Here is a 23583-nt window from a genome sequence, read left to right as displayed (position 1 = left end):
TCAACAGTGCACTATTACAGATTATAGGTTACTTTCATTACTCTGAGAATTATGGTATGGTATTTGGATGTCTGGTAGAAACTGTCCCAGGCCCAGAAATGCACAGAAGCAGTTGCTTTTCTGTTTGGCAGCCAAGCTGTACCACTCAAGTACTCACTGACTGTAGTTTACTGATCTTCAAGATATTCAGACCGACTGATGAAAACAACCCCGTCCTTCTTGTTAGGCATGAAGAGCCCAAACTCTGACTATGCAAAAGATGACTATTGTGAGACTATGCTAAGGACATATGACTTATTTAATTGATATCTCCTGTTGGCCAGTGTTGGGAGAGCTTTGTTGGTCTGGACGTGAGGCTCTCTGACCCAGCATGATTGCTCTCTGGCTTTTCACATTGATGTGCTCTAGCTGGGATTTTGCCCACACAAGTGGTCTAAATTCTGTCTGGTGCTATCTAGCACCAGGTTATGTGTTTATGCCCCAGCTATCAGACTGAGCTGTGAACAGTTGATTCTTGAGTTTTAGGGTATATTTTGTTTCTTTAATGCTGAACTAGTATTTTAGAGAAAGAATGAAAGGAAGCAATAGTTTGTATGCACAAATTTCTAACACATAAGGAAGAAGTAAAGGCTTCCCAGTAGACAGGAGTGGGTTTTGCCATACCTGTGCACTCCCTTCTTCACACCTGCCTCTTGGTGCCTTTATAATAAATAGGATGAAGAAGGGGGGTGCCAGAAAAGAAAACTTCAGTTTAATATTTCTGTGATACTCTCTGCTTTTTATCCTAATCCTGTCTGTGATTTGAAAAATAGTTACAATGTTTCAGGCAGACAAGATCATAATTCAGTTGTGAATGAGGCGATTTCACTACAGGTTGAAGATTAGAATTAATTTGATTAATTTGGAAACAGTTTTAAGAAAAATGCAACAGGGAAATTAAGAAAATAGCTTCAGTTTTACCTCTCTGAAATGTCTGATTGATCTGAGACTAGTGATTTTTTTTATTCTCCTATGTCAGTAATTTACACATATATAAAAAAGTAAATGAGCAGGTTTTGCACATTTTACCAATTCAATCTTTACTTATACATATTGAAATACTGTTTCTGTCACTCTTGAAGGAATAAGAATCCCAAAACTCCATAATAGGAACCATGGGAGCTTCATAATTTGAAAAGGGATGGGAGGAATAATATAGTCTGCATTGAATTCCATGGTTTGTCAGTCTTATTCAGTTAAAAAAAAAATTGTTGCACATCAGATCATAATCTTTTCAATTTCTTGGGTGTTTTTAAAGATCAGGTTGTATGGTGCAAAGCTTTTCAGATCATATTTGTAAACAGAGAAACTGATTTAGATCAGGACCTATCTTGTCCATATGATGTACAAAGATAAATATCTCTTGGTGAAAAATTGTTTTAAGTCCTTTTATTCAGAGACAGTATGTATCAAGAGTAAGCCTGATGGAAAATTCAATAGTCCATATGCTGTCTTTAGGAGAAATCATAAGAAGGAAAAGAAAAAAGTTCTACCATTAATAATAGTTGTGCTACTTGGTTATCCTGCAGTCTGTAATTTGAAACTCCAGTTGTTCCTTTGCTAGTTTGCTCAGCATAAGAGAGACTAATATGGAAGGGTAAAAGGAACAAGGTTAAATTACTATATTTCTCTATAGAACTTCCTCTAAAATGCTGTTTCCATGTCAGGAAAGAATATACTTTCCCTATGGGTCTCTTAAATAGGCACAAGACAATTATACAGCAAAAGAAAAGTTCATTGATTGAAGCCCACTTTCTGGATAGCAAATTGTTTGCTAATAATTTTGTGTACTCATTAGCTATTCTAACTTGGGTTTTATGTCAATAACTTCAAATTACTTTTGTTAATGTATTTGATTGTATAGTTTATTCATGTTAATAGCAAGCTGTGGTTTCATACTAAAATATCATGTGTTCCTGGGTCTGTTTGTGGAGGTCTGTGATGTTTCAGGGGCTTTTTTCTCCTCTATATTTCGCTCATGCTATTTTATATTATGTCTGGATTCATTCACTTTAGCTGAAGGGTGGGGATTATGACCAGAGCTTGTTAAAATATACACAGTTTATTAAATATAAAAATACTGTGAAACATCTCAAGGGTTAGTTTCATTTTACACTCTTGCATATTGGGAAATTAAATAGTAGATTTTACAAGTTGCAAGTTATTAGGGTGTCTGAGTCACCAAATTCTAATTTGCTCACAAAATATTTTAAAATTAATTTTGTTTACAGATTGTGAGATTAATATAAATAGCTATAACTTAATGTCAGAGCATTTCTGTACTACAAAAGCATTTCTGTACTACAGAAAGTGTGGGTATGTGCAATAGACAAGCATTTTTATCAAAACGTATGTTTCTTCTCAAATGCTGCCCATATATATGGACTGGCAGAAATTGCTGCAGGTTTTTTTTTCCCCTGGCAGTATGAAAGAGATGGAGATTTCAGTGTATAAAAGTTAACAATGACTCTGCATTTTATATATTAGTGAGAAAGAAAATTTGTGAAGCTGACTTGCAGTACTTGCAGTCGTTGTGGAAGCTGACTGCCGTTTATCTCAATAATTCAGTGTGCAGGTCAACATGCTTGTTGGGCAAATGTTCCTTTCTTTCATTTTGTGAGTGTGAGAAGCAAGACCTTTCTGCAGATAGGGCACTGTTCTCCATATCCATTAACAGATGTCAGCACATGCCTCAGGCAGGGTTAGCAAATACCACTCACAGAATCACATTCCATCAAGGCTGATAGACTCTGTCTTCTGGGTTAGACACATGGTCAACACATGTTGCTAGAGTCCAGTTCAGACATTTTGGTAGTATTTCTATCTGTGGGGTTTTTCCTTTCTTTTTTTTTTTAAAGAATTTAAACTCTTAAAATGTTATTTTCTCCCAAATGTGACTGATAGTAGAGTATGTGTCAGCACAGCAGAGCTCAGATAAAGCTTGTTTGCTTTTTTAAGAAAGGTATGTAAACAAATGAATCAGCAAGGCACGACGTTTCTGGTATAGGCAAGGGGGGTGGCTGAGATAGGTTCTGTATTTTCAAGTAAAATCATGAAATAAAAGATGAAGCTGACGTCTTGTATGTTGTTAGTGCTTAAAGCAGACAAATGCAGAGTCATGTGCTCAGGATATTGATGACCACATTTAAAAATATGTGAGCAGTAATTACCAGATCTCCTCATTCTACCTCCGATAAAGTGGGATAAATGTTGCTGGTGAACTCCAGAGTAGTACTAATGTGAGCACAAGTAATGAGCTTGTGTCCATAAATCAATTTAACAAGGAGACTGGCTTTAAGCCAGGTATTTTGGATTGGATAAAGTGTGGTTAGAGGCTCTAAACAAAAATCTTGGGCTGCTTTTAATATCTTGTTGGGTGTGGCACCTTGCAGCCAGTGTTACTAAGCTTCAGCACTGAAGTTTGTCTTGTACATCTGAGTGATGCCTTTGACAGAACAGTAGCTCTTTTACCTTTGCCTCCCTTCTCTCTTCATCCATCTTTGCAAGTTAAATGCCCACAGCAACGGAAAATAAATAGTCAGGTAGAGACTGTACGCAGGGGGTTTAAAGCTATCAGACTTGGGACAGCTGGGAAATGAGAGTTTGACCTCCCTGAGAACAGTGCTGTGACATGCTGCACCCCATTATAACCCTTATCATGAACAACGTGACTGTTGTTGCCCCCCAGATGCAATGAGTTCTTCACAAGCTGCAGCAAAAGAGAAATTCATGGCGACCAGGTGATGTGTGCCAGCTTTGATGGAATTTTACAGCAGCAGAGTCTGAGGAAACAGTTTTAATAAACTGCATGAAGAATGTCCAGCTCTTCGATTAGGAGATGCGGAATGGTGTGGAGTGGGTGAGGCTGCTGCAGTACTTGAGAGTCTCTGGAGTACTGAGATTTGTAGGTGGGAAATACAGGTTGATTTGTTAATTCGCTTCCTCATACCTACTCATGGAAGAGCAATTAGTTTCTATTTTTTAATGTTTGCATTATCATTGAACATATATCTTTCTGCAGTGCTAGCTATAAAAAGTCAATACAGGACCCAACTCTGCAAACACAGTTATGAGTGTAAGGGGACATTATTAACCATAAGTGGAGTAAACATGTTTCTGTAGATTTTATTTCTTAAAGAGCCGGTAAATCATGAAAATAAATAAAATATGTGTCTCTACTTTAAACTAATTGTCAATGTTAACCATTATGATGCAACTGAAATTTTTGTTAATCAATAAAACCAGAAAAAAAGGTATTTCAGGTCTTTCAGGTTAATGGAATTAACACAAGATACGTATTTCAAAGAACTTTTACATTTTAAATAGGACATTTCACTTTCTCAGTAAAACGTACTCCTTTCCTCCTGTGTTTTGCAGTCTTTTTTTTGCCATGATTCTAATAGAAGACTCCTGGATGCAGGTTTTCTTTGTTTTGCAAACAATGTGTTTCAGCCAAGGCACTTAAAGAAGTTGTCAACAATCAGGCCTTATTAAATAGAAAAAAATAATAGGTTTTTTTTTTTTTTAATCCAGAAGCATAAAGACTTTTATCATACTGGTTTTGAGGGGATTTCTTGGTTCTGGAAATTAAGAGAATTAAAAGTTTGTAAGAGGTCATGTGGTAAGCGGTTGGTAAGTGGTTTACAGATACTTCAACAGTATGTGAAAAATGAAGTTCAAGAAAGTGAAGCTTTTTTTTTTATTTGACCAGTGCTTTAAGCCTGGCTTATCTAGGAAGTTTCCAGATCAATTGTTGATGTAGAAGTAGGTGCTTCTGTCATTTCAAAAGGTCTAGTTTTTTAATCAGCGCAGAATAAAAATAATTTTCACGAATTTAGTAATTTTTTTGTTGTATTTCTTTAGTTCTGAACATTCTGTGACTCTTCTGAATTAGTGCTTAACAAGATATTTTCTTTAAAAACCTGAACGCTAGGTCAAACAGATTTATGTTTTTTCCCATGTTCTAGTCCCTATAGTAAATCACTTGTTTTTCTCTATTAAGTAGGCAGCATGAAGTGCCAGGTACAATGGTAGCTGATGGGAACTGTGTTCTTTAACAAAAAAACCCTAGCCTTACATCAGGAAGGCACAATGTCTCTCTTGTACTGTTGGCTGGTAAGAAGGGGTAAAGGCAGGAGATTCTGCAGGGGGGACAAGCCACATAAACCTGATGCTTTTTCTCGTGAAGCCCATCTTAATGCAGCTCCTTTCTTTCTGATTTTTGCTTTTGGACCCACCCAAGTAATATGAAAAATCTCCCAGATGGGAGGAACATAACGAGATTAAAAGGGGAAGGCTGATCTCCCACAGACGCCCGTGGAGTGAAAAGCAGGGAGATCACCTGCCTCTTTCAAGAAATGTGATAGATGCTTGCAGCTGTGAAACAATGATCTGAAGTCTGATGAACTCTTTCAAGTGCAGGAGCCTGATTCTCCTCAGCTGTGTAATTATGATGGAAGGGAGCCAGACCAAGGCAGAGACCAGGGCACAACCTTTTGGGAGGCTTGTTCCGGCAGAGTGGGTGGGAGAGTAGAAGGAAGGGTACAAATAATAAGTTTCTCTGCCTGATTGATAATGAACTACTAATAAGTGGCCTTATTATAGTAATAAATTTCCCATGGAAGCCTGATGATTGCAGAGAAGCTTTAGCCGAGTTCATGTGACCACATCTTATTTTGATCAGCTGTAGCACAGCAAAGCTGTGTAATTATCATAATCTAACAATTAGCCTGGCATCCTTTCCCAGTATTTAATTACTCCAATAAATGCTAATTGAATAGAGGACTTAATGACAAGAGAATAAGTTTCTTTCTGCATTGTGTATTTAGCTTGCAGTCTTTTCTAGGAATAATTTTGAATACTGTTTTATTGAACAGCAGCCTTGATTTTGTGTCCTACATGGTGTTTCTTCATGGTGTCTTGAACTTGTTTTAACTTGTGAAACTGTAACCTGAGGACTGAAAGGTCACGGACTGCTTCTTTATATTAGAGGGGTTTTTTTTGTTTGCTTGCTCAGGGTAGCAATATCCTGCTAGAGATCTAAAATGTCAATTGCTTGCTACTGTTAGCAAACATTTCTCTTAGCATCTGGAAAATGTTGAATTTTCTTTTGGTTTCAATAGAGCTAAAATTAAAATAGCTCTTTGATTGCTTCCTTGTTTGTGCAGCAGAATCATTGTTGATGTCAGCAGAGCTATGGGAACAGAGTTTATGAAATGTTGTGACAAAAGCCTGTAAAAAGAGCAGAAAAGCATTAAAGAGGTTATTTTTCCACAGCTCAGAAATAGCATCTTTAAAATTATCTGCAGTAAAATGGTACATGTAATCCCACAACCCCTCAGATAATTAACAACCACAAGATTTCCCCCATCACACTTAAAGCTGTTAAGTTGGTTGAAATGAGGGGGCTTGAAGAGTGTAAAAGAATAACAAGGCATAAGTTATGCTGCTGTGTTCCAGTCACAGCATGTGAGTAGAGCTTGGAATACTCCTAATGCACTACATTTTCCATCTAAACACAGACAAAAGCTATGGGCAAGCTCAGTGCCATGGAATGGTGAATCAAGACATTCTGAGAGCAACTAAAATGTTGTCCTTTTAAATGATGTTAACATTTGTCAGAAAATGTTTGGCTTTTGGTATTGTCTGTGCAAGTAACTACCAATACTCATCTCTCTGTTAATAAAGATTTAAGCAAATAGTCTCATGGCCAGTTGACAAAAAATTTTCAATCTGTTTCTATATTTTTCCAATTCAAATTTTTCTGGTGCCTAGAGCATTTGTAAGACATGTTTTTGTTTAATAACATTTAACCTACTGGATATTCAGGTTTGTTTGGACACCTATGGAATCTTCTCACCTGGCTTGCTTTTTTCATGGTATTTGTAGGAATGGCCTTCTCTCTGAAACCTCACTGTCTCCATTAAATTTAATTAAAAAGCAGCTTAACCTCCATGAAAGTAAAAAAAGAGGAGTTAAGTGACTAGCATTCACAGGGGTATGTGTGTGCTGCTCACAGAAATTTTTTTTGTTTAAGAAATAGAACAAGTAATGTTTTGCTGTGCTGTTGTATTTACCCCAAGAATAAATCAGTTGGGTGAATTTTGTTGATGTTGTTTTACATTTCAGGTTATCATTTGGGAAAAAGGTGACAGTGTCCTCTGCACGTTTGTGTTAACAGGCTTTAAAGGCTCTAGGTGTCAGAATAGGGATCATTTGCATCTGATAGCTTCCAATACCTGACTGAAGATCAGAATTTCATAATTTATTGTCAGAGCAGTTATTTGGAGTCTTTTCTGGTTCACAGTGAAGCCTTGCTTCATACATTTGACAGAACAGATTCCAAATAAAGAAAGGTTGACACAGTAAAAGGCAAATTTTCCAGTACACTTATCTTGAAGTAGAGCATCTGGTGTGTCAATTTTACAGGAAGGGCAGTAGGATATAACTAATAGGATTTGTAGCGGAAGTAACAAGCAGAGCTATTGAAATTTTTTATCTATCTAGATGAACAATTAGTGTTATTTGTGCTGTTCTTAAACTAGATTTTTGTAGTGTTTATTCCAAGAAAGAAAGGAAGAAAGAGAGAAAACAAACAAAACTGTTATTGTGTTTTAAATAAATTGTAACTTTTCTCAGTGACCAGCAAAGGTATTCAGTTCAGGATGAGTCACTTAGGCTTCAGAACTTAAAATAATGCAGAGAAGCATGCACACAGACCATGTAAAGGATAAACAGAATACAGGCGGCACTAATTAGTTACAAAATGTTTTGTTAGTCTTGTTTTTCTGTGGTTAACATAACCATGAAGTTTTCTCTCTGCATCCTGAATACCTGGATATTTCATCAGCGGCACTTTAGCACAGAAATATTCCTCTGACAGGCTCTGCTGGAAGCAGTGTTCAAGTTTTGTGTAGGAGGATGATGTTTGTCGGTTATGGAAATATTTAGGTGTAGAAACTACTTAACTATCTGTCTCTCTCTTCAAAATGGCTTTTATAACACTACTGCCTAATAGTTGGCTTTGTAGTAGGCAACTTCCCCAGACACTGTTTGAATGCCACCTGACAAAAACCAAAGGTTAATTATGTTTGAAGAATAGCAGTGTTTTGCTGTGTGTAAGCTGGAGTGCATGGAGACAAATGACATTATTTGCAAAAGGTGTGTAGATTCTGTCAGATTTTTGGAGAGAAGCCTTTTGGTTGGTTTCTATCACAACACCGTGTTCTGTCATGCAAAATTGAGACACAGCTGCTTTCTTCCTATGTTAAAGTTCCTGTTAACCACATGGTTCCAAAAGGCATTGCAGTCTGGGTGAGAGCCTGCCAGAACAGGACGAAGACCTAACTGGGAAAAGAGAAAGTATAGCAATAACAAAATAGCAAGTTTTCTGTTTGGAATGGGACTGGAAGAAGGGACAGGACATCTGCTGTTCCTGTCACATTTGCAAATTCTGTTAATGGACTCCATCTTCCCTTTAGATGTTTCACTCCTCGGTAGATATAGATGGGTAAATGTTGATCAATGCTTTAATTCGAAATGGAATTTTTGTTTCACTCTAATATCTGGCATTATACTATTAAGTAAGAGGTTTTCAGCCTGTAAAAGTGTGTAAATTTCAGTGTTTTACCCTCAAATGTGGTGTTAAATTCTTGGAAGTATGTTTGTGAAGTGTTTCCTTTAATGGCTTTGAGGACTTAAGCTGATGAATTTTTTTGTGAGTTACTCATGGCCATCCCTTTGTTTTCTGTTCCGATTAGAAGACTTTACCTTTCCTCTTTGTGGAGGTAAACACACCATGCTGCTTGTAGCTCAAGAAACAGGAATGGTCTCAGTTCACTCTAACAGAAAAGTTGGAGATGTAGTCTCTTTGGAAACATAAAATTAGTTCAACATCTCTTTACACGCCTGCTGAGTTTTTGATTACTGACTTCTTTAGGATATTGCAAGACAGGAAATAAATACCTGCTCTCTGATTCATAGTTGGTTAATAACCTGGAGTGAAGAGACTTCACTCAGAGTTGCTTGATAAAATATCTTGGTACGAATTTTCCCTGGAGGAGGTTCACTCCTGTGCCAACAACATTGGCTAAAGCCCAGTTAAGATCAACTAAAATATTCACAATCTCCTTCCCTTTTTCCACTCGTAAGTGTAAACACTACCTACCTGTGGTGGATGACTGACTAATGAAATTGTTGTGACATCAGGAGGAAAAGTCACTGGGATAAAAAGGGCTTGGTTGTGTGCTTCGCCCTCAGACAGGCTTTGCAGGGAGCACTTCAGTCTGGGGTGTGCTGGAATGAATGGAGACACTCGACTGTTTACATACAAAAGAAAAAAGAAAGAAAATGGAATCTACTAAAATACCAGTGATCAAAGAGGATGGTTACGTTGTGGTTGTGTTTATTTAGCAAGAATACAGAGGGAAACTTTGCCAAAAGGGAGACAGATGAGGTTTGATTTTGCTTTTCCTGCATCGTCTCACTGGTGCAGATTGCAAGTTTGATTTCATTGCTAAATTGGAATTAAAGTGTGATCACACATTTAGTTGTATGTCTCCTTATTCTTATAATCTTCATTATCATGGGTTGTGCAGTTGGATTCTTCCCTTCAAATTCAGCTATTTATGGTACAGACACTGTCTGAGAAGTGTCTCTCCAGACTCTGCTTTTGGTTAAAGGAGAGAATTAGCTGCTTCTGGAAGTGTGATCCACCTCATTACAATGTACTAAAGACATTGAATGAATGGAACATCAGAACAACAGAAGTTCCTATTGCTCTCCATTGACTTTTAAAATAATGTGGAAAAGCAGTTCACATAAGGTTATTTGTGTTGTAAAAGTCTAATGGTAGAGAGGGTCAGTGTGATCTTGAATGTATTACATAAGTATAATTCTGGAAGCATACAGTTTGTATCACAGAACTGTAATTGGGCATTATGGTGAAGGCACAGGCTGATAAAAGAGGTAACCTTGAGAAAACAGAATAGTTTATCACCTACATGGTAAAACAGACAAACAAAAATCCTGTCCACACACAAATATACTTATTTATGAGTATGTATCAATTTTTACTTGCTAAAAATGTAATTTAAAAAAATACAGATATTCTTGCCTGAATGCGTCTTTTCTATTTGCATCTTACACTCTTTTCATTGCCTGTAAGAAACTGTTAACTGATTCAGAGAACAGAGGTCAGTTTGAAGACAATACATTTTTGCAAAAGTGTTAAGACATTATCTGTTCAGGTTACAGATTTTGGAAACACTGGAGTACAAAAATATGTATCTTGACCAACAATTTTGATAAATGTAAATTCTCCTGGAAGAACTGTGGTCCAAAAAGGTTTTTCCATGTTATAGAGTGGAACTGTGATGGTGTGCACTGGCTGAAATTATACAGATCTATCATGCTTTGATGCGTATTCAGTTTTTCCCCTTTAAAAAGCAATTTTATTGAAGTTAAATTATTGTAAGGATATGAAAAGGTGTAGTTTGCTCTGAATTTATCCTTGGAGGGCCAGCAAATCATTGCTTTTTCTCTGAAATTAGATAGAAGGATCCAGATGGCAGATTTCAAGCCCATCAGGTGTTTAAAATATGCCCCTCAGCTAAAAAGAAGTATTATAGTTAAATCTGTCATGGCCTTTTTATTGCTCTGTGGTACACTTGACAACTGCAGCTGTGAAAGAGGGAAGCTACAAGTAGCCCAGTCAGCCTGAAGTGGAGTAGGTCAGTGGTTGGTTTCTTTAGCTGCCCCAGGGAGTTTAATGAACGCACAGATCTGGTTTATGGAATCGTTAAATCTATCATGGTATAAGCTCCCACGGAGGCAGGGAATTTGTCCCTATATTTCCAGACACTATAGCAGGCATTAGAAAAGTAACAGAAGTGAAACATGCAGGGGAGAAACAAGGAAATCCTCCCCCACCCCCAACAAACAAGAATCCCACATCTCTAAGGAGTTGTCAGTAATAATAACAGCACTAATAAAATGCATCTGGGCTGGTGCCTTGCACTGCGTTTCTCAGCTGGCACTCTTTCAGATCTGTCACATTAGGCTGAGTGCTGATAATTTGTATCCCAGAATCCTTTTATCTGAACAGAGCAACATCTTCAATGTGTACTTTTGGCAAAGGAGAAGCACTGCTTTTCAAACCTCTTTAAAAACAATACAGACTTTTCTTTGCATCTTGATGAGCTGTTGCATATTACAACTAAATAGTAACCTGTTTGTATTCTTGTAGTAACTATAAGTACTCGCAGTCAAATCAGCTTTCAGTTCAGGGGTGATTACTGAGTGATGCAGAGAAAAGGATATGCTTGGAGTTTTCATTTGCATGCATATGCAGATGTTTATTTAGACACTGATTTGGGAAGGCTGATACAGTTTTGGCTTTTTTTATGCTTTTTTTTTACTTTCTTCAATTAAAAAAAAAACTCAGTCAAATAAGACAGACACTTTTTTTGTTTATTTTTCAATAAACCATAGAAAGATAGTCTGTAACTGGGTGGGTAATAGCAACAGACTTATTTTGTAAAAAATACAGCAAAACCTTTATCCAAAAGGTTGTATGATCATATATAAGCATAATAAGTCTCTGATAGCTCTGGTGAATTGTAAGGGTCATTTTTGAGAGTGAATGTGCATGGCTGGGGTGAAATGGAGTGCCATTAATGATGCCCTTTCATATGAGAATGTCACCGTGCATCAAGGTCATCTGGAGATAACTGTGCTTATGTTTGAACTCTTGCTGTGATTTCAGATTCCAGCGAGGCGACTACCACATTGATGTCTGCATCAATGACTACCTGGATGTGTTCTGCCCTCACTATGAAGACTCGGTGCCAGAAGATAAGACCGAACGTTATGTTCTGTACATGGTGAACTTTGATGGCTACAGCTCCTGTGATCACACTTCCAAAGGGTTCAAGAGGTGGGAGTGTAATCGGCCGCATTCCCCAAACGGACCATTGAAGTTCTCGGAAAAGTTCCAGCTCTTCACGCCCTTCTCGCTGGGATTTGAGTTCAGGCCAGGCCGGGAGTATTTCTACATCTGTGAGTATGGAGACGTTTACCCTTGATACACAGCAGGTATAAGAAACACAGTTTTTCACCTGTACTCAGTGAAAATATGGAGGGGCGAACAGTGTGCAATACAAATGCTTTATAGTGAACACAGGATTAAACTATCCCCAGATACTTTAGCTAGGAATCTTGCTAGTGAAAATGACATTAAATCATAGCTTCTTTTCTCTCGTGAAATAGCATGGCAGCCTCTTCACTGAACCACGGCTGACTTTTAAAGCAAAATGCACCATTACATTTATTTCAGCATTCTGAGCTGGGGCAAGAAGGGAGGATATAAATTATCCCCAAATATGAGGTAAAATAATTAATCCTTTCTATGTGGAATACCTCAATTTTCTTACCTGCTTTGATGAAATACTCTTGTCTCTGTAGTATTTATCACCCAAGGAAAGTGAGGTCTGTGTAGTTAAGTGATCTTATGCTGCTGATGTCAGTACCCCGGTGGTATTTAAAACTGTAATTTCTCAGGCCAAAAAATCCTAATATTTAGCCAAGTGGCTTCTTTCTTCTGCCTTCCTTTCCCCCACAACTTTTTCATGGGTGAGCTGTGTCTGTCAGCATGGCAATAGGAGCGCTCTAGGAGCAGGGGGCAAGCAGGTGAGGAGATCTCTGCATCAGGACTGCTCCAGGCACCCAGACAAGATGCAGGAGACATCATGTGGGTGTAAGCAAGTGAAAACACCAGGAGGTTAAGACCCTGTGGGTTAGGCAAACTGATTCCCTGACTCCACTGTGCAAGTCATGTCAACTATCTCGTGTGTTTAATACTCCCAACAAAGATCTTATTTCATCAATTTATTTTTGTACCTGTCGCTTTCACTCCTAACAAGTTTCTACTGCTCCAGCTTTATTTTCCCCTGTTTTTAGTTTTAGACAGAGTTGAAATCTTTACATAGACTGCAGAGCCCTATAAATATTGCTTTCATATGTGTAGCTGGCCTTTCTACTGTGACACAGTCATTCCACCTCATTTCACCAGAGAAACTGAGTATGTATGATCCCTGTTTTCTTCAACATTGAGCCTTATTTCTTCAACATTGAGATTTTTGTTTTCCCTTCCATAATCTACAGGGAAACAACAGTCTTAGTGGATAGTTTCCTATTAATTTCTTTTTCTTCCATCAATTAAAACCTCTAGTGAGTATTGCCTTTTTATCAGAAAAACTCTGCCTTGTTCTTGTGCTGAAACACAATAATAAAAATAATGCTAAAAATAATATTTTAAATAAAGTTATTTAAAACTGGGGTTTGAGATGAAAAATAGTATAAAGATATCAGAGTTAAGTAGATAATGTTCAGGGATAAACAAATCTGTGTTGCTTAGGCCCAGTCCTATTTGTGTTACTTCAGCAATTATTCTGTGCAACTCAAAATTCTGATATCAGGCTCCCTTGAAATTGTGTAATTTTTTTTTTGGTGGATTTTTGTTTTGTTTTGTTAGTTTTTTTAAAATTCAGTTCCAGAGCATCATCAGTCAAATAAGCAGGAATAGTTAAGCTAAGGAATGCAGTCTGTCATCACAAGGTGCAATAAATAAAATGTAGCACTGGAATGGTGTAATTAACTGCAAGCCTGAAAAAAAAACCCCTGGTTTTCTAAATTTTTTAAAAAGAAAAAAAATAAATGTTTACTGAAGATAAAAACCGAAGGTGAAAGTGAAGGGAAAAAAAAAAAAAGGAAATCTCAGCTTGGGCTGTCTAATAGCGTCATTGTCAGTACAAACAAAATCCATCAAACTCTCAAGCAAGATACTGTAATTTAAATAGAACCCAAATTGCTTATACCTGGTTTTCCTCATTTGTGCTCAAATTCAATAAGTCACTAAAAATCATATAATTTTCATTAAAAATCTATAACCCCCCCTCTCGAGGGCTCCCTTCAAAACAATTGTTCTGAAGAGCTTTAAAATTTGAAGAGCTTTATGATATTCAACTGTATTCATATGGAATTTTTCTTAATGAAAGGTAAAATAGCAAAAAAATTAACAATGAGATGAAAAATATTCGTTTAAGTTTAGCTTAGCTGAAATTGAATTTTTAGTCGTGTTTTAGCGACATAAAAGCGTTTTCCCTTCTTTTCTGTAGTTTTTCCTTCATCCTTTGCTTTGGTGAGGGAATTAACAAGGGTATTGACATTGCAGAAGTTTCAGAGAAGCACTCTGTTAACAATAATATACAATAAGTTAACAATAATATGCAGACCTTCTCAGGGTACAGTTGTCCGTCCTGTAATGTTTTTCTTCTAGTCTATGCTGAAGAAGGAAGATGGTGAAATGTTGTTGCTTGTTTCCTCATCAAACTTGTAAGCAGGTGCTAGTTCAGGCTCTGGAGACCATTTTGTTACATTTCTGCATCTGCATGCTAAAGAAATTAATGCTTTGCCATGAAAGGTGTCCATTGCTGAGCAGATCTGAAACCTCTGCCCTCTCTGCAGGAAAACTGACTGTATAGGATCAGTCTGGCATGGTCTGTTAAAGGGTTACAAAATATGCTGTGTAGTCTAGACCTCTAAAAAGACAGAAATGTGATGTGGCTGGTAAGCTTTATTACTGCCTGGTGTTCTGTCAAAAATATTCAGTTTACCTTTTAAGGATGTGGCTTGCTTCGCTTGCTTTCATTATTTTCAGAAAATGAAATAATTTGTGAACAATCACTGTCTTTTTGTCTGAACTGTTCATTTGGAAGATATCACCATTCTTTGTTATGCCATTGCCCTCACATATTGCTCAGATGAACTTGGATCTCCATTCTTTGCATGTTCATTCTAGGATAAAGCAAGGAAAAATCTTCCCCATCTTATATCAAATTTACATTGAGCAAGTGAATTCAACATTACAGTCATGCAATCAAAAGTACTGATTGAGTTTGCTTTTGAAAGAAGAAAAGGTTATTAAATATTTACAGAGAAATTAACTTTTATTTAGTTATGGTGTGCACATTGTGGGGCTGGGGAAAGCAAATAATAGATCATGACCTGAAGTCTCAATTTTTACTTAGTTCTTACCAGGTGTTCATCTCAGGTTAGTGTACAAAACAGTATTACTACTGAAACAGAAGCAAATGAAATATAGAGAAAGCAGAAAAAAAAATAGTGTCATAACATTGATTTTAATATCCTTTGAAAGGGAGAATAAGCTTCAGTATCCAGGTTAAGGTTTGGTGTTGTGCAAGGTGAGATGAACTCAAAAGCTAGGAAGGGAAAATTCCTAAAATGTAGAATGTTACGTAATTGTATGTTCAGAAATGATAATATAATTTCCATTATTTTAACTTAATTGCAGATAATTTGTTAATGTGTTAAGTAAAAGCATAAGTGACCATTTGGCAAGTATATATCAGGGCTGTTGAAATAAAAAGGAGGAGGATGTGTCTAGAGGCAGGCTGGTACAGATTTCTGTGGAATCTTGACCTAAGTTTCCAAACCAAACTGTTTTGTTGATTTAAGCTAGAGCTTAAAAGTGTTCTTTTCTTGAAAACACCAGTGTAGTATCGAAAGTTTTTCTAATATTAGGGTGTGGTACGTGCCTTTCTCTGAGTCATCAGTCCAGTTATTTCAGAGAAGAATTCAGTAATTCGTACTTGTCTATGGGTAAAATATCTGTGTTATTTTTATAATATCCTCCAAGATTTTATGTATATTGTTTGTTTAGTAATTTGATCACTGTGGATCTTTTCATTTATATACACCTATACCTTTTTCCTAGAATGACAAAGTAGGTTTGCTCTTATTCTCAGTTCTCTAGCTTCTTTTCTGTTCTCCACAAGATTCTGACAATTTTTGCTAGCAGTAAGCAGGCTTTACTTTTTATATATCTAGACATAACTTGTGGGTTTTTTCCTCCATTCTTCTTGAGAAAGGAGCCCCTTTCATCTTTTAAAAATCCTTATGAAAAGTTAAAAACCTGTGATTTATTTGTATAACCTTTTTTTTTTTGCTGCTGTTTCTTTCTAGTTTTACCTCTTGCATGTGTCTTTCTTAGTTTATTTCAAAATGCTTATGCTGTTTTTTGTCTCACCTTTAATGTGTCACTATCACTGTGCCTTTGTTACCACCATTTGTTTGCATGAAACTTCTGATTGTCAATTGAGAAAGCTTTGGTGAAATTGTATTGCTTGTGATCGCATCAGGATAGTGTCCTGGTACAATTTTAATTTAATGATGGTTAAAAATAATATTTTTAAATAGTTTGTGTGTTAATGGCTAAATTAAGAAGCAGTTTGTAAGATTGTTTTTCAGTTGTGCATATGCTTCTTAATAACATATAACCATCCTACACTCCTTTTTCTCATAGAATATATTCCCAAGAGACCTGCTGTTGCCTGTGTCCTTGATATTTTTTGTTTGGATTTGTTGCCCATTACCCTTGATTCTCTGACTTAATTCCTTTTTTTCCTGAAATTTCTGGTTCTGAGGGTTTTTATTCAAATGATATTCCATCCTGGAAGTCTTAGCTGCTCCTTCTGTAGGAAAACATGTGATTTACATTATTTCTAATGCAAAAATTGTGTCTTCTGTTAGCTGGTTCCACCACTGTTTCTGGAAGTTGTCCTCACCCCGTTCCAAGGACTGTGAAACAGTTTGAATCCTGCTGTCATTTTTCTCTAATAGTGCCAGGTAGTTGGACAATCATTCTGCAGACACCTGGAGGCTTCTCTGATTATAAGGATTTTAAGGAAAGAACAGTAATAAAAAAAAGTGTTTTAATACCTACACCTCTTACTTCTGTCTGTTAATTATGTTGTTAGCTTGTTGTATTAATAAGGTCTCTGTCTGAGGTCTTACTGAGCCAGTAGCAGTTCTTGATGACAGTTAAGCTAAACTTGCTCACTTTGCCCCCTTCTACCATGTTTTGTGAGTGGTTAAGAGTTGAATGTTTGTTTGTGCTATTATTTTTCTTTAGTCTCTGCTACAATTCTCTATAAATTTTTCTTTATCCTGTGCAATTCCACATTTTGTGATCAGGTTGATTTATGGGAGGGTTACTGTCTTTTTATCTCAATATGTAAGCATAATTGATATTGTTATCATTGACTTGCCCTGTGCCTGTTCCCTACTTTCCACCTGAAATGTTTGTGGTAGAACCATACTGAAATTCTCTCTCCAAGTGTCTTAGCCACTGAATTGCTGGGAATGGGACAGGACTCAAAACTAGTGCTCAAATCTACCACTGCTTGCTGCTGCTGGTCCTTTATGGATTTTTGATTTTTAATGGAGAATTATTTGCAGAATTTAGGCATCCTAACTCACAGGGAAGAACTGTACATATCCCTCTATAATCAGCAGTTAGCATAGGAAGTGAAGCGTTCACTTTTCATGGAAATTAACACAGACCTGACAATATGAGGAAGATCCTAGAAGCTTCCAGATTGCCAGCTTTGATGTTATTCCTTTGGGATTGGTTTCAGCATAGCAAGACTTAAGAAAGGTGACTTTGCAGAGGCAAGGTTGATTAGCCTGTGATACTATACAGGAGAAAACTACTGAGAAATCTTCCCTGTAATTGATTGTAATAGTTACTATAACAGGTATTTTTCATGTGCTAAAAAAAAAATTTATATTAAACAGCTGCCTAGATCTCATTGCTCTTGCTCGAGCACCAGTTTAATATTAGTGGATATCAAAGTTTTGCATGAGCAGGCATGACTCACTGTAAGATGGTTATTTGATTTAGGGATCTCCATGTTTGCTTGAGGTTTAGCTTGATGTAGTGGGAGCAAGAACAGGAGGACTGTGAACTGTAATTTTGTCTTATCAGAAAATGTTAATGTGAGCCCCCCCAAAAAAACTGCACTTCCTGCTTTTTTAATCATCCTCCTATAAACCTGGAGATCTTGCTTTATTAAAGCCAGTTGGTGTTGTCAGCACAGCAGTTTATGCTGCTGACTATAGGTCTGTTGGTGTAGGAGGTCCTGTCTGGGGGCATAAGTGCACTTTCAGATTTTGAGCCTGATCTACCTGAGGAAATTTCTGCTGGAAAAGGAGATAATTTAAAGAAAATTACGAGACTTTTCATGTGCATCCTGAAGATTATGAAAATCAATCAAAGGTTACTTTTGGCAATTTGGCTAACAGTTTGGCTAGATTACTTACAATACTTAAATTTTAGGAAGAAGTCAGTGCTTTTGTTGTCATATCCCACCTGGGGTAGCACAGTAATATTTAACTGGTATTACTGTTGAAATTACGGGTTCTTTTCTTTTTTTTTTTTTTTCTAATCATCCAGCACTTAGAATATATGGTTTCTTAATAAACAGTCATCTTTTCACTGCATAGCTGCATGAAAAAATATTTCAGAAAACCTCTCTATGGGTGTTTTATATCAATGATTTACATGCTCTAAAAGGCCTAGTTTGGATATTTTTCTGTCTTAAATCTGTAAATACTGGGACTCAAAATCAAAGATTTGACTTGGGACAAAATTTAGCTGTAGACAGCTGTATGAGCTTTAGAGGAATGAATAGGGCAGGATGATGGTAAATCTTGTCATACCATACTTAGCTTAGAGTGGGAAAAGTGAAGTCAGTTTATTTACTTGTAGGCTAAACTTCTATTAAAAAGTGGTTTTAGTTGTGAAATGGTTGACCTAAATAGCATATATTTTGCTTTGAAAGTGAAGATGGGATTTGTCTTCCAGCAAGTGAAAAAGGGCAGCCTGTCTTCAATTCAACAGGTGTTAGTTAATTCAGGGTCTCCTGGTGATTACATTTCCTCGTTGATTTTTAAAAACACAAAGATGACTTTTGGAACTCTCTCTTTGGTTATCCTGGTTTGCACCAAAAACTGAAAAATTAAGGTTAACTAAAGAGCATTATTAAAGGATGCTGAGGGAATCTCAAACATTTCTAGCATGTTGATAGCACTTCTCTTTTAGATAAACATTGTTCATTGCCAGGTTCTCTGTTAACCTTTCAGTCTAGACCCGATCAACATAAACAATGATTCTTCTTTGACAGCAGTGGGATCAGACATGCCACTCTACTACAAATCCTGCTTTGATAGCTGGTTTACTAGAATCACTTGAGATGTTCTGAATGAAATCAAAGCAATTGAAAGGGTTTGATAAATGTGTACTTTAAAAAATATTTTTTGTGATAACATTAAACAGACAAGGAAGGTGACCTTTAAAGGGGATTCATGCTTAGCCTAGTGTGTAGATTAAAGGACCGGTTTCTGTTAGAAAGCATCAGAAAAAGATTAAGTACTGGTCCTGCTTAAAAGAAAGCAGAAATAATCACCAGTGTCTAATAGATTTTGACGTTGGTTGTGTTCCTAGAATCCTCAAAGGGAACATTAAAAGCTGTTGAATAATTTGGGACTTGGGAGAGATCCATGTAAGAAAATGAAGAGAGAACCCATGGAAGCACTGGTCTCTATTGCCCGAGTTTTTCAAAGGGAATGAATGTCTTTCAGAAAGCAAATTTTAAAAAGAGGGTTTGGATTTACATGCTTCAAAAACTGAAGTGCCATTAAGGTCCTGACAGCAACAGAAAAATAAAAGAGGGGAGGTTATACTCCCTTGCATCTCTGAACATTGTCTATAGCATATTTTATAAGGTCTTCACCCTCATATGAAGATCAGTGATGTTACTTTCTACTGAAGTAATGATTTAGGTCATTAGGAAGGGTAAAAGGAGTGACCACAGAAAAGTGAATGACAGGGTTTTCTTTTCTCTGCCTTTTTGTCTTTCTCATCCAGGCTGCTTGACAAAGGCCAGTTCATTTTATAGAAAAATAAAGCATATATTGACTGTTATTTGATCATCCAATCACAAACATTAAAAGTGTGTGTTAGACCTTGTATAAAAAGGTTTTTAGGGAGCACTAGGAACTTGATGAATCCATATGTGAGGCACCTGACTTAAGGCTAAATGTTTCCTACTGGTCACTGTACTTTTATAAGTACACTGACTCTTATAAGAATCCTATTTCAATTTTCTTAAAAGTAAATGTTTAAATTTTAGTGTTCTGCTGGAAGTACAATTGAATGAATTGCTCACAGCTCTTTAAATCCTGATGGACCATTCATCATTCCTTACTTTAAATCAGTTTTGATGTTCAACAGCCACAACTTAACACCTTGGAGGTTGCTGCACTTAGTTGGTGGGTGAAACTCACTGCAGTGATACTTCCCTGGAATGTCATGAGATTAATAAACTGAAGCACGTGGATTCCGTGGATGAAAGGATTCACAGAAGTGGAGAGTAATATTAATAATTATGTGAGGACTTGTAACTCTGTAACAGCATTCTAATTTGATTTCTGAGCAAACTGAAACCTGTTTAATGAGCTGTTGTATTTGAGGTATGCATTTCGTAACATGGAGCAGATGCCAACAGAAATGAAAATAGCATAGCATGACATTTGGAATAACAGTGTTGTACTTCATTGCCTCCATGTCATCAGCATGTTAAGCCTCTCTGTTCCTCAGACTAAATCACCAAGGCAGCACTTTCTTGGGTGATACTGTATGTGTCATGATACAAACTTGATTATATATGCATGCCTGCAACCACTAGACCAAAACTAAACTCTCACAATGAAAAAATACTTCCACATGCTGAGCAATTGGCTGATGATCTTATTTCATAAGTTAATATTCAACATTTAGAGCTCCACATTTTTTAAAATACTTGAATTAAAAAAAAAGGAAATTTGTTTCTAATCTATCTAACCCTCTGATATTACAGGAGTGTCTCAAAAAAGAAAACATTACAGAATTCTCAATAACTTTTTTATTTCCAACTAATGTGTCCTCTTCAGATGGGCTATCCAGGACTCTGGGCCCAAAATGGCACATGCAGTTGATACTTCTATCTCTAAGATTCTTGGCAAGTCAGTATAAATCATGTAGAATATGACTTTTTTTCCTCAAGAGTATTCAGAAGTGCTTTCTTCTGAAAAATTACAGAAAAAAATTTCAGCATTTCTAATGTTTTCATTTTCCCTCAGAAAAACAGTAGGTCATCCACATTTTTGGCCAAATGAGATCTTTACTGCCTCTGAATTCTCCCTGGCCTTCCACTTACATCATGCATATTTAATAATTAAAGTAACAAGAGGTATAGCCAGCTAGATACAGCACTACTTTAGGGAATTAAGAATGCCTTGAAGGTGTATCAAAATCTCACTTGTATCATACCTCTATGCACAAATGTAACCAGGCTCTTTTTTATAGCTATGGGGAATAAAATGGCTGTTGCTGATCTTCTGGGGGTGAAATGTTCTTAATTATTTGAAAGATAATCAGAATGGAGAGACATTAATCAATTTTAAGAGCCCTGACAATTCAGTCATAGTGGTGTTCAAAATGCAATCAGACAAAAATAAACCAGAATGGCTCAACTCACATACATTATGTCTTAAGAGCTGTAGGTGAGCATATTGGGAAGATATGATGTTGGGCTTCTTTTTAAGTAGATTTTTTTTTTTTGCACATCTGCTCTTGGTGAGACTGGGTCATCTTCCTTTATCTCAATACCTGTAATTGCATCTGGACTACTTCTAATATTTTGAGATTTTGCATGAGATGTTCAGGTGTGAGGCGCTGAAGACTATGCTGTTATCCTACAGCACAGAGCCCTGTGTGGGGACTGAAGCCAGGATCTGTAGTCCCTTAAATGTAGTGCCTTTCTTGAGGATCTTCAGGACTGTGAAGGAATGCAGCCTGTCCTCTTGAAGAGGGCTTAATAACAGCACCTCTTTGCTTCTGGCTAGTGATGCACAGATAAGTCATGAATTTTTTTTTGCCCCATGGGCTTGAAGTTATTCATGCAGCTCCTGTTAATAATTAATAAAATAATTATTTTTTTATCAGTTCAATATAAGGAGGTAAATTATAATGCTACTGGAGTTTGAAATTGATGATTGTGTAAGAATGCATTTTAGACACATTTATTACAAGACAAAGATAGTTATTTTGAACCAGTTGTCTGAAGCCTTAAAATACAGCTATTATTTATTTTTCATGCGTGGTGGTGTGAAACCTCTCTTACATAGTTCTCACCTGAAGAATGTGAGCAAGGCTGCTTCTGAGGAAGGAAGCACCTCCTTGGCCACTGTTTGGAGGTGTTCTGCAAAATACCCAGTACATTCCAGCTGACATGCTTTGTTGCAGTGATGAGTTTCAAAATTAAATTAGGAGGAGCCTAGCAGCCTCTCATTGCACCACTGAAAAGCGCTTCCAACTAGGTAGCAAAACTCCCTCCCAGTTTGTTTAAACAGACTTCCATGCCCATACAAAATGTGCCACTTCCAGCTTATAGCAGGGACACGAGTGTTGGGTAGGGTTCATTGCTGGCTCTTTCCCCCAGGCCCATGCAGAACAATCGACCAGTGTGTTTGGAACTTATTGCCAGAGATCGGATTCCTCGTCTGTAGAGCTTGCACCTGTGGTAGCTTTGCTTAGAAACATACACCAGAACAATAGCATTTTTTTTGTTCACTGTCCCACTTGAAATACTCAGCAGCAGCTTAAGCAAAACCGTGTAAATTAGTCACTGTCACATTTAGGCATTAAAAGAGGAATTAGTAATTTATATTAATCACAAATGTTTCTCCAGGTTTTATTAACAAGCAGCTTGGCTGCCAGAATGATTTTTGGAAGACATTTTTTTTCTCCTAACTGTCACAGGGAACAAAACAGTTATTATGGGCATTTAGATAGAGATTAACGGTTTTGGCAGTTTGTTTGAGGAAAATTGTATTTTACTACGCATTCCACTTCAGTGTGGACCATCACTGCCAGTATGATTTGTCACCTCCTTGATAAAATTATACAGTGGAGACACAAGATGGTGTAATTCATTTTAAGATCAGAAACAGGTTAATCAACAAAGCAGAATGAGGTTAAAAAACAAACCAGGCCCACATTTCTTAATTGATTGGCAAGTCCAGATTTCCAATAAGAGAAGTGAGAAGTCTCCCTATCTGTGGTTTTAGCCCATTTTGGTTCATTTTTTCTTCATGCTTTCTTTTTTCTTTGCATTTTTTTCCTTAAGATGGCTTCACAAGTCCTATATGGATCTCCAAGAAAAAGTAGTACAGGTGACCCCTTCATATTCTGCAAGTAGTTCTGTGGAACACTGTAGGAACAGCCCATGAACTTGGCATGGGATACAAAGAAATTACTAGAATGATAAGAAAGAGGTCAAAATTAATATTATAGGTTTTAACAGCAGTGCAGGACAAACCACTAACATGACCTTCAGACTTACACATGTTTCAGACATCAAAATCAATTTCGTAGCATACTGCTTTTTGACGTTATCATATTCCAAGGTATTAAAAGAGAGACGTATTATGTTTTAATCTCTCATGGTATCTCCATTTTTGCTTCCACTTTCACATTTTAGCATTGTGTAAAATTGAGAAAATCAAAACATAAGTGAAAAATCTTTTGTTTGCTACAAAGGAGACAAACAAGGGTTGAAGGGGAAAAAACTCATTACAAGAGAT

General features: G+C 36.8%; 1 protein-coding gene across 3 annotated transcripts in view; it reads left to right on the top strand.

Moving 5' to 3' along the window:
• Positions 1-23583, top strand: part of EFNA5 (ephrin A5) — a 211603-nt gene that overhangs the window by 160654 nt on the left and 27366 nt on the right. For all 3 annotated transcript variants that reach the window (XM_084225222.1, XM_084225223.1, XM_084225221.1), the window contains one exon: positions 11804-12096. In XM_084225222.1, coding sequence (XP_084081348.1) covers positions 11804-12096 — 293 coding nt within the window. The remainder of the gene's footprint in view (positions 1-11803; positions 12097-23583) is intronic.

Source organism: Fringilla coelebs (genome assembly GCF_963513975.1).
Source record: "Fringilla coelebs genome assembly, chromosome: Z".
Lineage (NCBI taxonomy): Eukaryota > Metazoa > Chordata > Aves > Passeriformes > Fringillidae > Fringilla > Fringilla coelebs.
The sequence above is the reverse complement of the archived record's forward strand: the minus strand, read 5'-3'. Positions and strand labels throughout refer to the sequence as shown.